The sequence below is a fragment of the Macrobrachium rosenbergii genome, chromosome 54, assembly GCF_040412425.1.
Source record: "Macrobrachium rosenbergii isolate ZJJX-2024 chromosome 54, ASM4041242v1, whole genome shotgun sequence".
In the NCBI taxonomy this organism is placed as follows: Eukaryota; Metazoa; Arthropoda; class Malacostraca; order Decapoda; family Palaemonidae; genus Macrobrachium; species Macrobrachium rosenbergii.
In genome coordinates, this window is record NC_089794.1 from 31103198 (window position 1) to 31120697 (window position 17500).

The following is a 17500-nucleotide window of genomic DNA, read 5'->3' on the forward strand; positions in this document are numbered from 1 at the left end:
TCTGTCAGGCGCGCATTAGCATCAACCCCGGAGGAGGAGGAGGAGGAGGAGGAGGAGGAGGAGGAGGAGGAGGAGGAGGAGGAGGAGGGGAAGCGGGGGGCGGTTGCTAAATACAAACGGAATGTGATCTGGTTCACAATGAACAATACTGTCAGCCAAGATCGGTTTTTGGTGTTGTAAAGGAAATATCTCAACAATATACAGAGTGACGTATGAGTACACGTGCTTGAACTGTCTATGTGTTTTGTGAAGAAGCGCGCGCACGCACGCATACACATACACATACATACATACATACATACATACATTTATATATATATATATTATATAAAATGTAAGGATATAAAATATATATATATATATATATATATATATATATATATATATATATATATGTGTGTGTGTGTGTGTGTGTGTGTGTGTGTGTGTGTGTTATATGACCGGTTTCACAAAAAAAGGCAGTCGTTCTTACAAACAGATCACTTTACACTTCTACTTCGCACCGTCTTCGTTACATCTGCAATTTAATTTTACACTGCGTGGCTTTTCGAATATCCTGGTTAACAGTATTAATATAAAAGAAAAAATACGTCATGAGAACAAAACAATTACATAAAATGAATAGTTACACTAATAATAATAATAATAATAATAATAATAATAATAATAATAATGGATGGATGGTGGTAATAATAAAATCGGGAACAATCACACCAGAAGATCCATTAAACAAAATGGAAGTTTCAACAGCATTTATTTTATAATAATAAACGCTCAATTCGTAATAATAATAATTGTTTTTCTAACGCTGGAATGGTTGCAACCATTCCGGCGCAAGAAAAACAATAAGACGAACTGAGCGTTTACTATGTAAAATAAATGCTGTTGTAACTGCCATTTTGTTTAACAAAACATGGTTAAAGAAGGTCTTTTTCCTAATTTTATAAAAATAATAATAATAATAATAAATAATAATAATAATAATAATAACAAAACCTAATAATAATAATAATAATAATAATAATAATAATAATAATAATAATAATAATAATAATAATAATAATAATTCTAGGATGGATGGTGGTAATAATAAAATCAGGGGACAATCACATCAGAAGATCCAATAATAATAATGGAAGTAATATAAAATGTTGATCTATGATGATAATAATAATAATAATAATAATAATAATAATAATAATAATAATAATAATAATAATAATAATAATTCTAGGGAGGACGGTGGTAATAATAAAATCAGGGGACAATCACATCAGAAGATCCAATAATAATAATAATAATAATAATAATAATAATAATAATAATAATAATAATAATAATAATAATAATAATAATAATGTTTTAAACTAACAATTCTGTCCCTTCGTCAAGCAATCAATTCCTCATTTTTTTCTCTCGCCGTCCTCCGCCCACCAATTTTCAAATTGCAAAACTTTATTCACCCACCTACACCTTCCTCTCCCCCTCCCCTCCGCCCCCTTCTTTTACAAGCACAAAGCAAACTTTGCAAAATCCTCAAACGTTCCCAACAACATCATTTTCTGACGGGTTCGTCGAGAGAGTCCGGACACTCTATAACAGCGTTCAATTTTTCTGACAATTATTCAGGTTTGGGTCAGATCATTATTTTCTGACGGGTGGGCAATCTTCCCCAAATTGTGAGGCGTCATTCGACTCTTGACGTTGCAATTTAAAGCTTAGCTCTACTGCAATATCATTCTCCTTAATAATTACAGCAAGCAATAAAGAGATAAAGGGAGTTTCTTTATAGAAAGATGCAGGTAGTTTTATTATTATTATTATTATTATTATTATTATTATTATTATTATTATTATTATTATTATTGCTCTCTGAAGTAATTATTATTATCAATATTACTGTCATTATTCTGGGAAGAAGTCATTATTATTATTATTATTATTATTATTATTATTATTATTATTATTATTCGCAAGGAACGTATATCCAGATATAAAGAGAAAAATTCATTAACCTGAATACTCTACAGATCAGAACATCCAGGACCCGCTAAGTAACATCCCAAAGCAAAAGTGGGAAGCACGAAAATATGGCTCCGTTCAATAAATAATTCCATCATAATTAACTAAAAAGATTCATAAATAAGGCAAGAAATGAATAAAGCCTCTAAAAATATCCAAAACAAAGGAAGACACAGAAGCGAAGGAAGGGCGATCACAGAAATCAATAAGAACTTTATATGGACGTCCGAGATCTTAAGTACCATTTCCCCTTTTTAATGGGAGTTGGTCTTGATAGCCTTCCAGAGATAATGGGAAAGGACCCACGCGGAGATAATGGGTAGTTAGGGTAGGGGGTATATGATCTATGAAGCAGTGAAAGATATCAGGACAGCTAGCATGATATGAGAAACGCTGACGTTTCACACAAGTGCAATTTCTTTTTAATCCGAAATACTATGTTATGATATCTGTTGGAGTTCAGGCAGTGTAAAAAAAAAAAAAAAAAAAAAAAATATAAATGTATATATATATATATATATATATATATATATATATATATATATATATATATATATATACATATATATATAATGTGTATATATAAAAATAATGTTATATATATATATATATAATATATATACACATATATATAACAGAATAGATCCTAACTTTATATTTCAAATTAATGGTCAAGAATCTGTTACTTGATGCCAATATATTTTACACTGTAATGATAAACAGGAATAGATTTAATTTGAAGACTTAATGGTAAATGATGTATAAATATTTGACATTTTTTTTTTAATTTTCCAGAAACTTTCATGCAAAGACAAAATAGCCATAGCTGACAGAACTGCAGGCTTTTTCACGAACAGGATTTCCAGAAACTGGGCAATGCCACTGAACTATATAAAGAAATTATAATGTCAGCATTCTATTCGCCTTACTGTTTTACAGTTTCTACTTACATCTAGAGATACATACATGCATACAGATAAGCACATTATAAACCAAGTAACTCTTAATCTTGCAGTTATTGTATATATGAAATATAACACTAAAGTCAGAAACTAAGATCAGAAATCAATCTCAGTATTACCTAACTGCCGATCAACAAGTTGTTTTCTATCTAATCGCTTTCATTTTTAGTTGTACTCACTAACAAACATCGATTGCAGAAAGCAAAAAATCTCCTAACCTGGTATAAAGGGTTAAAAAAAAAAGGGGGGGGGAGGCGGGTGACGGGAGACAACAAAGACCTATACTTGTATCATGAGGGTGGATCTTTAGAAGCTGGATCAGGACTGGACACAATTATCTCTATGAGTGTTTTATGGCATCACTGACAATGATACGTGCCGCTACTATAGGATTTCATTCAGTATTTAGTTACCCTACTTTGAGAGAGGCTTTCTCTCTAAGGGTTTAATTTTTTTTTATCAAAGCTAATAGAGAGCTAAATCCTGCTAACTGTATTATATGTGTATGTATATATATATATATATATATATATATATATATATATATATATATATATATATATATATATATATATATATATATATATATATATATATATATATATATATATATATATATATATATATATATAACCAAGAATGCTTATGTTCGTGTTTCTGATGTATCCAGGAATATAAAATATTAAAACCTTTATCATACTCAATCTTCATCATTTTTTATGAAGTTTGTTCGTCTTTCTATTTTCCCTATATCCGTATTTTCCCTATATCCGGTGTCATTTCCCTGCAATTTTCGACCACTTCTTTAATGACCTGCTAATTAAGACATGACATCTACATTTAGTCTCAATCTGTCTCAACCATTCACATTGGTAGCCGTCAGTAAAGATCTGGGTAACTTTTGGAAATGAGAATGGTCCAGTGTTTCCACTATAAGATGTCCTACATATTTCAGTACTGACATTCTTTCAAAACTTTCCTATAGCTGCACAATAATAATAACGGAATTCAACTTCTTAACACAGACAGCCTACTATGACTAGATTCTCTGGCCAACAGGGCACTACATTGTCAAAAGGTGATCACTAAACCAAACCTTACTATAGCCGACGCATTTTAAGAATATCACTCCACGCCACGCCCCTTCCCTGGCACCGTAGATAATGCATGACATTATCGTACCGCACTCTCGGACACTATCAGTTGCTGCTTGGCTATGACACTGATAAAATCGAAAGGTTGTTCATTCAATAACTAAAAGAGGTTCTAGAATCTGTAAATTGGTACTTATTTTTGTACAACTGTTCTATCAACATACTTTTGAAAGTTTCCTCTTCATGACAAAACAAATAGTAATTCACTCTCTCTCTCTCTCTCTCTGTGTGTGTGTGTGTGTGTGTCAATGACCGCTGCAACTCGTCATCCCAAGGGAAGCGGTAGGGGTGGTACTGGACGCCATCTTCCCCTCTCAGTGCATGAGTGTCTCTGAATCTTGCATGATCTTCCGAGTCCGGGTTATGAAAAAGACAGCTGTATGAGTAATATCGAGAACGCGGGAAGGGGGTTAGGCAGGGATGGCGGGGTGGGGTAGGGAGGGTGTGGGTGTGGCCGAGTGATATTCTTAAAATGCGTCGACTATAATTCTGAGTTACAGTATCGTACATATTGTTTTTTACAGGTTTGATTTTAGTCACTGACCTCGAATGTTATTCTTTTTTCTTAAGTTGTCCACGTGGTATCTTGCATACCTAGATTATCTCTATATTAGGAAATATTTTTGGATGTTCTAGCAACAATAATGAATAAATCTTAATGTAAGTACTTTATTTTGTACCAGTAAATTTTGGCAAGCAAGTGGTTTTTAATGGAAAAAGGAATTACCAGAATACATTTTACAGATACATTGGATGAGGATTGAAAATTCCATGAGAGTTATATGCAAAATTAAAACAGATTAACATGGGTCAAAAATATTTAGAGAGAGAGAGAGAGAGAGAGAGAGAGAGAGAGAGAGAGAGAGAGAGAGAATATAGTTTACATTTACGCTTGCATTCAAAATCTTTTTCTTTTTCTCTTTTAACAATCCAGTGCCTTTGATCCGTAGCAGATTCTTGATTCGGAAATCAAGATCTCAATAAGCGTCCAAAGTTACTTGCTCCATTTATAGTTGTGTACTATAAGTTCCCGCTTTACAGTACTTCAACTCATGTTCCAAAGTTACTTATGTCCTGCATTTTTTTTTTAATTCAAAATCCTCGAGTGCTACTTATTTGGACACGTATTCAAGCCGGTTTTTTTTTTAAGAACAGTTCGATAGTAAATTTTACAAATGACCCTGTCCCACTTTATTGGATGAGGACATATTGCTCAGTACATTTTCCCATATTTTTGTTTAGAAAATTAGTTTCTCTCTCTCTCTCTCTCTCTCTCTCTCTCTCTCTCTCTCTCTCTCTCTCTCTCTCTCTCTCTCTCATAGCTTTTTGGCATATGCATATAGGCATTTAATTTTAAATTACGAATTGAGTTGTCCTCCCATTATCCCTAACTGTTTCTGTCTATATAAATACATACACATTTTCATATATATATATATATGTATATATATATATATATATATATATATATATATATATATATATATAGGTATATATGTGTGTGTATGTGTACTGTATATATACATGTGTATATGTATTGTATGTATATATGAATACATATATATACAGATACATTAAACCAGAGGAAAAACTATGGAAATTATCACTGCCACATTCATACTTTAACAGCTGAATCGTGGATGAATGCACAATAGTATGCATAATACATTTAATAGTATGCATAATATATTTAATTCATTATTTTACAACACTTTCATACATCATCCTCTTCCCCCTCCTCCTCTTCCTCCTCCTCCTCTTCCTCCTCCTATTTCTTCTTCCTCTTCTCCTCTCTTTCCTTTTCATACATATAATTTCCTCTTCTTCTGGCCGTCTTGGTCGATTGGCTGGGCCTGACAGCCCCATAAGAAAGTGCCTAAAAGGCTGTCACTTCGAGCCATTGTTGAGTTTGATCAATAGAGGAGCATTAGCAGCCACCAGAGCATTGAAGATGAGATTAAGCCCATGACGGAAAAGGGGAGTGACCCCTCTAAACACGACCCCCTCTCTCCCCTCCCAACCCCTGCCCCAATACCCAACCCCGGACCCCCTTCCCAAAAACCTGATTTTTCTTCAAGGCAATTTTTGATATGTCGCACGGATACACTCACGTATTGTATCCCTTTTTTAGCGTTCGTTTTGGTATCCCTTTGAGATGCTAATGTGCGTGGAAGGGCTTGTAGTGAAATGAATGCTATTTTTGTCCAGCGTTAGTTTAGCATTTTCGGATTTATATTTTATTAGGCTTAGCTGTTATCTTATTGGTATCTTGCTTTTGAATTTTTTCTAAGAAATCGTAGGTATTTCAAGAAATTACATAATTAAATCTTAATTATCTATATAAAAAAGGTATTAATACCTTTTAAAATATACAACCTTAAAACTAGTGTCAATACTAATCTGTGAAGTAAAGATAATGAAATGTCTTAATTATTTAAATAATTGAAAGTCTTAATACCTTACCTTTTAAAATATACAACCACCTTAAAACTAATGTCCATTCAATGTTACTAATCTGTAAAGTAAAAATGAACACTTTCAAGCTTCAAAGAATTTCCGATTAATATTTTGCAAAAATTATATATAGATCAAAAGTATATCAAAGTAAGATACGTTTCTTATCATTTCTGACTTTGTATTGCAATTGTAATTCGACACATTTTAATATACTTGATCAAAATAGTATATAGTTATAATGTCTTAATATTAAATTTTCAGAGAGCTTTTATTTATTTATTTATTTATTTTTTGTTTCTCTATGAACATCGAATATTGACAATATCTCTCAATTTTTTTTTTAGGGGGGGAGGCCGTCAGATGAGCACATTTATCCTATTTCACTAAAATTTGGCTTTACTTTAGACGTTTGGCAGAGTGTAAACAACGAAGCAAATATCGTCTTTTTAAAACTAACGTTTAATAAACAGGAAGTAAAGCCATTAACAATTTATTTACCACATTGGTCGAGGATCAATGAGATCATTAGCACTGGATACCAAATTTATTACCCATATCTATATATACACATATACACATATATACGGTATATATATATATATATATATATATATATATATATATATATATATATATATATATATATATATATATATAGATTGAATAAATATCAGCATATGCAAAAACAAAACCATAAAAGTCAGACTTTGTTTAATAAAGAAAATGTTTAGGTAATATCAAATCAATGTTAAAATAAAAATTAGTAATTGCAAACAAACATATAAATAAACAAATAAATCAATGCAAAAATCTCATATACGTCCAATCCGTTATCGAAAGTGTTTTCAACTCAATTCAGTGATCGCCACACTTACTTCAAAATGGTGATGCAATATTCTTGACAATTTAAAAACAATACCGCGTCACACTAGACGCCGATGACAACTTTCTCGCGAGCATGCGCCGGAAATAATTGTTTTCTCCACCGTCTGCGCATCGTATTTTGAATTGCTATGCTTTCACCCGTATCGACCGGCACAAGAATAATTGAGAGATCACGCAAATTTCATTACCAGTAGTTACTTTCTACATAAGTTCCATTTTAACATTACAAGATGTAAAAGTGAATGTATTCTTCTTTTCTCTCTCTCTCTCTCTCTCTCTCTCTCTCTCTCTCTCTCTCTCTCTCTCTCTCTCTCTCTCTCTCTCATTCACATATAAACATATATTTATGTTTATATTTGATCACGCAAATTTTATTTTCAGTACTTACGTTCTGCATAAAAAATGTCCCATTCTACCATCCCAAGATGTTCATGTTAAATGTGTCCTCACTTGTTTGCTTCTTACCTCTCTCTCTCTTTCTCTCTCTCTCATACACACACACACGCGCGCGCGCACACATGTTCGAACACACACACATACCCAAAACCCTATTCCCTGTGACAGGCAAAAATAACATTGACCTGGTTGTGACCACAAAATATGTGGCTAGCACTTACCATAAAACAGTCCGAATTTTTCCGGCACTTGACATCTCTGGCGTCACTCGCAGGGGTAAACTGAAAAATAAAAATAAAAATAACTATTAGGTACTGCAAATGTAAAGGTATATTTAATACACACACACACCATATATACAGTATATATATATATATATATATATATATATATATATATATATATATATATATATATATATATATATATATATATATATATATATATATACTGTACATGTACATGTATATATGTGTGTACATATATACTGTATATAATATAAAAATCGTGAGCCTTTCAAGTTTAAACTGTTTCTCTAACCATGGGATTGTTCCATAGCAAAGACACGACAATAGTTTTGCTACACTCATACTTCAACTTTGGAATCATGGATGAACACCCCTTGTGCAGAAAATTTCCATATGAGCACACTAAGAGGTTCATCAAGAGAGCATAAACTCTCTTGTACACACACAATGCGCCACTCAACTCCATCATACTTGCGGCTTCCACTTCCTTGGTAAGGGGGTTCTTCCTAGCCAATGTTTATAGGTCTTTCTCTATTCCTCACTCCTCACACCTATGAATTACAAACTCCTTTCACCAACCCAATGTCTTCCATTCTTCCAACATGACCGGACCATCTCAAAACACTCACTTCAATATTTTCACATATGCTAACCTTCTTATCACTCTTGTACGCATCACCACAATTCTAAACCTTTCACTTCTTTTGAGAAATGTAATATACAGATAAAGAATGTCAATGGCTGCAAACTTTTTCTTTCAATAACAATCAGCATCTGGATGGCACTTTCATAAAGTGAGAGTTAACAACACAATTCCTTCATACATTCAAAATAATTAGATTCTTGTGATGCTCAAATATACCTGCATGACAAGCAAAGAATTTCATATAACTATGAATAATACAAGGAAAAATGAGATATCATAGATAAAACACATACCTTAGGTTTTTAAAAAAAAATTACTGAGAAGTTTCTGATAGCATCTCTCTCTCTCTCTCTCTCTCTCTCTCTCTCTCTCTCTCTATATATATATATATATATATATATATATATATATATATATATATATATATATATATATATATATATATATATATATATATATATATATATATATATATATATATATATATATATATATATATATATATATATATATTATATATATGTGTGTGAGAGAGAAATGTATGTATGTATGTATGTATGTATGTATGTATGTATTTATGTACACACACTTTCTCTAAGCGCATGCCACTACAAACAAACAAACATAAAAACAATACGGAAGACGGTGTGAATGTCCTTTATATATATAGCCTACCTCTGGCTTCTTCAAGACATAATAAATGGCTTTCCTAAAGGCAGCTTTTCATTCTTTCAAAACTAATCGTCTCAACTGAAACAAAACTCCTTCCGTATCGTCGCCATCTCTCCCACCCCCCCAACCCCCCTTTAGAACATTCTTCCGCTTTCCTTATCTCGCCCGTGGCTCACCACCAGAAAGGGCGCGCTTCCCAGGGCACTGGAGGGATTCCTGGCGGCGCAGGGGTGGCAGCGGCGGCGGCGGTGGTGGGCCCTCGGTGGGCACGCACACAGACACACACACACGCTAAGATACCTATCGACGCAACCCCGACGTTTGAAATAGTTGCGGGCGAGGCGCCCTCGATAACCATCTCTCTCTCTCTCTCTCTCTCTCTCTCTCTCTCTCTCTCTCTCTTAACCCTCAACGATGCCTTTCAAGAGATCGTCAGGATGAGGAGCCGTGGCCCTGGGTTCTCTCCCATTCATTCCTGCCCGTTCATCAACGGGAGGGCGAAGGAGAGCGGCCCAAGGTACTCCAAGGTACCCACAAAAATCTCCTCAAAAACCCCTTAAGTACCGAGAGTACACAGTCCCAAGCGGGAATAACGACCTTCGTTGTGAATGTGGATTGACACTATCTCCGGAGGATCGCGAGATGTCGATGGCGGCTTTTTTATCTATTGTGGGTGATCGCTGGCCCCGGCCTTCTCCACGATTGCCCACAAAAGGTGTCTGAAAGATTTATATATATTTTCTCTTTTCGAGAAGGAGAAAAAGGGGAGCAGGGCAAAGATAGTAATGATGAGACAGTCCGTCAGAAGGTCGAGCTCTTAAAACAATAAGTGGTTCTTTTAGCAAATTAAAATGGCCAATACGTTATTTCTTATAATAAACTTGAAGGCAAATTAACCAGTGTCCTATCATGAGAAAACGATCCCTAAAAACGAAACACAGTTTTTAAGTAATATAGAAAATTTAAGGAGATTTTGTATTTTCAAAAAGAATGAATCTGTCAAATCAAAGGATGCTCATTATATCAGTAATTTTTTCTGCAATATCTATTTAAATATTATATATATAATATTTTTATATATATATATATATATATATATATATATATATATATATATATATATATATATATATATATATATATATTTTTTTTTTTCTGCAATATCTATTTAAATATTATATATATATATATATATATATATATATATATATATATATATAAAAATATATAATATATACGATACATACTTTGTGTACTCAGGCAAAATGTACTGCTCTTCACGGAATGTATCATTGACTTAAAACTTTTAGTTGCTCTCTATGTATACAAACTTTTATCTGTTTACTGATTCGCTTTGTTGTCAGTTTGTTATTAAAAATCATATTACTTCAACATTTGTTACATTAATTACCCTTCTTTAATAAGATAGATTTGCAAGTAACTAATAATTAATCAATAAAAAGACAAACGGCACTGCTAAAAATGCATAATGTAGAATTACTGACCAAATTCATAAGATAAATGTAAATCACTATTAGTGGTTACTGGTATGATAAAAGTTGAACGATGAGGGAAGAAGTTTTCTTTAAAAGTTAGTTGCCTAGAATAATGTGGAAGTTGATAGACACCCCACAAGAAATCTCATTAGCACAATGATTATGTTGATGTTAAGCTCCAAGTAGGAATGCAACGGCACTCCATCAAAAGCTGTACTGTATATATCTACAAACAGTCTTTTAATAGGCTTTGTTTATTTTGCAATCTATCAATATGTACATATCAATCAAACATCCTTCTAAGGTGCTGTCTTTTATTCTGCAGTCTATCATATATATATATATATATATATATATATATATATATGTGTGTGTGTGTGTGTGTGTGTGTGTGTGTGTGTGTGTGTATATATGTATATATACAGTATATACATATATATATATATATATATATATATATATATATATATATATATATATATATATATATATTATGTATATATAAAATAAACATCCTTCTAATAGACTGTATTTTTTATAACTCTATCAGTATATATATGTGTGTATATATATATATATATATATATATATATATATATATATATATATATATATATATATATATATATGTATATGCAAATCAACCATTCTTCAACTAGGCTACCTTTATTTTGCAATAGCTGTACCCAATACCCTGGTAGAAACTAACACAGCCTCAATTGCATTCTGTCACAGAAAGACACCTTGCTAAACAAGAGCCCGTGCCAACTGTAACTTCAAAGTCTAATCTAGCGCAGCAACACGGACAAAATTCCGTCGAGCAGAAACCTGTTACTAAATTGTGAGAAAAGATCATTTGCGTCTCCGGCCCCGTGGAGCACCTTGAGTTTTCACCTGCAAGATTGATGCTAGTGTTTTTTTTTTTTTTTTTTTTTTTTTAAGGGGGTTTGGGGGTGGGGTTCTCGAAGCACCTGCGCAGTCACGGACGGAACGACATTGAAGGATTGCGATGCGATTGAGCTCTTGGGGTATGCGCGGTCATGCCAAAGAACTTACTCTCCTTTAATCTTAAGAAGCACCTTTTATATTGCCTGAAGCTCAAGACGGCCTACTTTACTCTCAAGGTGACATTCGTCGTTGAAAATTCAATCGGTATTAAGTGAGTCTCTTTTGATGTTAGATGGCGCCCTTGCAAGAAAATTCCCGCTGGTATTAAGTATTATCTTTTGGCATTAGATGGCGCACCTGGTTTATACACGGTTGTTCCTTTTCCTCTTTTCGATTTCTTAGGTCGTAAACAATATCCTTACGTAGAACGCCGTTGTTGTTATTATTATTATTATTATTATTATTATTATTATTATTATTATTATTATTATTATTATTATTCAGAAGATGAAACCTATTCATATAAAAAAAAAAACCCGCAGGTCCACAGACTTTAAATTCAAGCTTCCAAAAAATATGGTGTTCATTAGGAAGTAAGAGGAGGTGAAGGCAAATAAAGAAGGATCAGATCTCACTTATCAAAAAAAGAAAGAATACATTAATAAACAGGCGACAATTATCTTCCTCTGCAAACTGAAAGGTTCCTGAAGACAATTTCCATACGTAGAACACCATTTTGCCTCGTTAATATTCCAGTAAAAAAAACCTTCCTTTGGAAAATAAAAAAATAAAAAAATTCCTTTGGAAACTGAAAAAACCTTCCTTTGGAAACTGAAAGGTCACTAAATTCATAGATAAGACCCTTGGGTTACAGTCAGGTCCCTCAATATAGGGGTTTTCGGGCATAAATAGTCTTAAGATTAAAATCAGATGTATTTCGTTGAGGAGAGTACCCTGCCGTTTTCGATAGCTCTCGTCGTCAATATGAAATTAATAAGGCCATTGATTTCCGCTTATAAGAAACAACACCCTTGCAGTCTCTCTCTCTCTCTCTCTCTCTCTCTCTCTCTCTCTCTCTCTCTCTCTCTCTCTCTCAATCTGCCCCCCCCCCATAGCTCTCGTCGTCAGTATGAAATTAATAAGCCCATTAATTTCCGCTTATAAGAATCAACACCCTTGAAGTCTCTCTCTCTCTCTCTCTCTCTCTCTCTCTCTCTCTCTCTCACAAACAAACATTTCGCCCCTCGCTGTTTAACAGGGCCGTTTAAGATCCGACAGACCATTCGTTTCGAGCAGAGAGAGAGAGAGAGAGAGAGAGAGAGAGAGAGAGAGAGAGAGAGAGCAAATCTAAATCCTATAATAAGCATCGAGATCCTACCACCACCACCACCACCGACCCCAGCAGAGTCCAGGTGCCAAGGATCTGGGCCGAAGGACGTTACTTTGGAGGATCTCCGGAGGGAAGGAAGCTTGTAGATGTCTGGCCCAACAAAAGCTACGGCCCGGATCGGTTACGATGCCCCGGCCTCTTCTAATTTAAGATGGACAAGATTCTTTTGTCTCTCTCTCTCTCTCTCTCTCTCTCTCTCTCTGTGCATATATATATATATATATATATATATATATATATATATATATATATATATATATATATATATATATATATAAATATATATATATATATGAATTTGTCACATACACCGTGACAATTTTTATATTAAAAAAATCTGATATCAAACGACATTTTTAGTTTAATGTTGGTGATGACGCACACAAACACGCACACACACAAATATATATATATATATATATGTATGTATATATATATATATATATATATATATATATATATATATATATATATATATATATATGTTATGTATTGTTTCTCTAATGGTAATGACAGAATACAACATCATTCATCGATATAAACTTATCGAATATAAAATTTACTAAGCAACTAACAAAATCTACAAAATCCACTTTTATTACCCAATTTGGTGCAGTACTCCCACTGCTATAAGCGACAAACACGGGACGAGCCACGGTAATAAAATTACTAATAATAACTTTAAAAAACTGACAAGATAACAAACAAATACCAAGGATCAACACCACCCCTTAATGGAGCGTTCATGATGTTGAACCCACACGGACACAAAAATCCTACCACTTTCCAAACGACTTGCTGAACACGCCCTCAACGCGCGGGAACGCCGCCCCGCTATGCAATAAAACGGCGCCTAAAACAGGCGCATTCTGGGCTCGTTCGCTACTTAAAAACCTGTTAAAAGAAGGCCTCTTAAATACCACGCGAAGATCATAAAAATTAGCGCGACTGCTCCTTCCGAATACCTTCGAGAACCCACAGTTGGATCGACGCTATTAAAGAAGATTATAGAGAAAATCTCGATAAACACCGGATCAGCGCTGAATTAGGAATAAGAGGAAAGGAATCAAACTATTAGAAATATGCGAAAGGATTACAAAAATATATGGGTGAAATTTGACGTTCAAATTAGTGAAATATCTGACGAAAACCAAGCATTCAACTCGTCAATCATTGGACCACATTAACGCAAACCTACTGACCACGAAAAATGTTAAATGAACGTTATAAATAATTAAGTTGGTCAATTAGTTTTCAAGGGTGTTCAGTGCAGGGAACCTTTCAATGAGTTCATCTTACTTACATTACTAGAACAGTAAATTAGGATGAAAAACATAAAACTACTTTCTTTTTATTAAGGTTACTGTAACCCAACAGGTAAACACACATTTTAATATATAATTTATATACATATATATGCATACATATACATATATATACATATATATATATATTTATATATATGTATATATGTATACATACATACATCCACACGTGTGTGTACACACATGCGCGCGCACATAAGGCGGGCCAAAAGGCAAGAGAAAATACGACAAAAATAGAATTGCCTATAACATCTACATAACAACAGCCACATGAACAACCCCAACAACAACAACATCAACAAAAACAAGAGCAACAACCACAGCCACAATAATGAAGTTATCTGAAATCGCCACACTGAAAAGAATGGAAAACTCGGCCCTACAAAAGAGGCCGATGTTAAGACCACTAAGAAAGTGATTGGTATCAATGTTCTACTCCCTCTTCCATTCTTCAGCCTACATATTTTTGGGGCATGAGAGAGAGAGAGAGAGAGAGAGAGAGAGAGAGAGAGAGAGAGAGGGGAGGATCTTAGTGGTAGACCAAAGAAACGGGGTTGATGTAGTGATTGTGTATGAGAGAGAGAGAGCGAGAGCTATTGATGATCTGATTCAGACAACCGGTCGCTTTTATTCAAATGGCCTGCGCGTTCTTCAGATGTCTTCTGCTTTTGTCAAAATACCCTGCTTTATTTCTCCAACAGCCGGCACCACATTCAAGTAACCAGTGCAATAATAATAAAAAAAATAAATAAAAATATGGTATATCAAAATAAAGCAGCAAGTTAATCAACTTGCGCGTTATTCAAATGGGCCCCGCGCATTGTCCGCCAAAACCCTACGCACGACTTCAAAGAACTTGCGCGTTGCTCAAATAACATGCGCGTTATGCTAATGCTTCACGAGTTTGTGGATAGTATCTATCGGAAAGAGGGCTTCAGGGGCTAACCGCTTAACCCTGCTGCCGCTGATGTTTTCTGCTGATTGGGCTCAGGTGGTATGATTGGGAGGGGTGATGACTGCAGGGGCGATTGGGATTAGATTTCAATGCTACGGAAGATTAAAAACTAGAATGGCGGCCGGGTTCAAGCGCTGTAGGTAATGGACTCAGGAATGTGTGCATTTCAAAACTGCACAAGCTTCAGGACTGGAGTTTACAAATTTCAAAGACTGGAGTTTATCAATTTCAAAGACTGGAGTTTATCAGTTTCAAAGACTGGAGTTTATCAGTTTCAAAGACTGGGGTTTATCAGTTTCAAAGACTGGAGTTTATCAGTTTCAAAGACTGGGGTTTATCAGTTTCAAAGACTGGGGTTTATCAATTTCAAAGACTGGAGTTTATCAATTTCAAAGACTGGAGTTCATCAATTTCAAAACACTGGAGTTTATAATTTCAAAACACTGGAGTTTATAATTTCAAAGACTGGAGTTTATCAATTTCAACACTGGAGTTTATAAATTTCAAAGACGGGAGTTTATAAATTTCAAAGACTGGACAAGCTTCAAGACTGGAGTTTACAAATTTCAAAGACTGGAGTTTACAAATCTCAAAGACTGGAGTTTACAAATCTCAAAGACTGGAGTTTATACATTTCAAAGACTGGAGTTTGTACATTTCAAAGACTGGAGTTTATTTACAAATTTCGAAACTAGATAAGCTTCAAGACTGAAGTTTATCAATTCCATAGGCTGGAGTTTATTAGTTTCTAAACTGCACAAGCTTCATAGCTGGAGTTTGTAAGTTTCAAATCTGGACACGCTTCAAGACTGGAATTTATAAATTTCTAAACATGGAAAAAAGTTAAAAGCAGGAATTTACGGATTCCAAACCTGGAAGCTACTTAAGCAAATGGAATGCTTAGATGTCAATCCTGGAAGAGATTTCAGAGACAAAAATGTCTGGAAGCTGAAGTAGCATCTTATCAAATTAAACAGAATAGTATATCAGAGTAATTAAAATGAATATGTACCACAGCCGAAAAAGAAAACTTGCTGGAATAGGTTTCTGTTACTAATATGTATGAATACATGAATTCTTGAATTAGCTACAGATTCAAACAACTGGAAAGCATGGCTGTCAAGTCTGGAATTTATATAGCTAACAACACCATGTGGAGGGTTGTGTATCAGAAGGGATCGCTTAATATGTGCATTCTCGACCTATTCTGGACGAAAATCCGAAGCACAAAAACAAAAATATATAAAAAGTGAAGAGAGAAGTCATCGGGGTTTAAGCCTATCCAGTTGTCAACTGATACACACACACACACACACACACACACACACTATATATATATATATATATATATATATATATACACACACACACGTACATACGTACAGAAACTCACAATTTTTACAATACATGGCATACAACTCAATCACGGAAGATTAAAAGGAGCCAAAGTTTTCTTACGAGAAAATCTCCCAATTTCAAAAGGAAGACCCCGAAATCTAAGAGAGGAAGGAAGACAAAAGATAAACAGAAGGAGAGAGAGAGACAGACAGACAGAGACAGAGAGAGAGAACGAACCTGTAATTAATTCAACTCTTTTGTGCTGAGGCGACAAAGCAGAACTTTTACATTAACCGAAAAACCTCGTTGAAACGGAAGAGGGAAGGCCAAGAGAACGAACAATGATTAAAAAAGGAAGGAAAAAAAAAAAAAAACGAGAAAACCAGAGACGTCAACGCCCACAGAGTGTATCCCTTGACAAAGCTCCCAAATTCAGTGTTTTTTAAGTTTATAGTTAAAGCAGTAACACCAGCAGAGAGAGAGAGAGAGAGAGAGAGAGAGAGAGAGAGAGAGAGAGAGAGAGAGAGAGAGAGAGAGAGATCTGGATCTAAAAAGGCTTAGCCCAATTTCTAATCGTCGGTCGACTAATTTGCTCTGGTCTAAAGCATGAAAAACGATATCTTTAGTTTTCAAACATTGTGTGTGTGTAAGAGAGAGAGAGAGAGA

General features: G+C 34.1%; 1 protein-coding gene across 2 annotated transcripts in view; it reads right to left on the reverse strand.

Moving 5' to 3' along the window:
- The window catches only part of LOC136834938 (uncharacterized), a 564478-nt gene that overhangs the window by 29366 nt on the left and 517612 nt on the right, over positions 1-17500 (reverse strand). For both annotated transcript variants that reach the window (XM_067097787.1, XM_067097786.1), the window contains one exon: positions 8098-8157. In XM_067097787.1, coding sequence (XP_066953888.1) covers positions 8098-8100 — 3 coding nt within the window. In that variant the 5' untranslated portion in view covers positions 8101-8157. The remainder of the gene's footprint in view (positions 1-8097; positions 8158-17500) is intronic.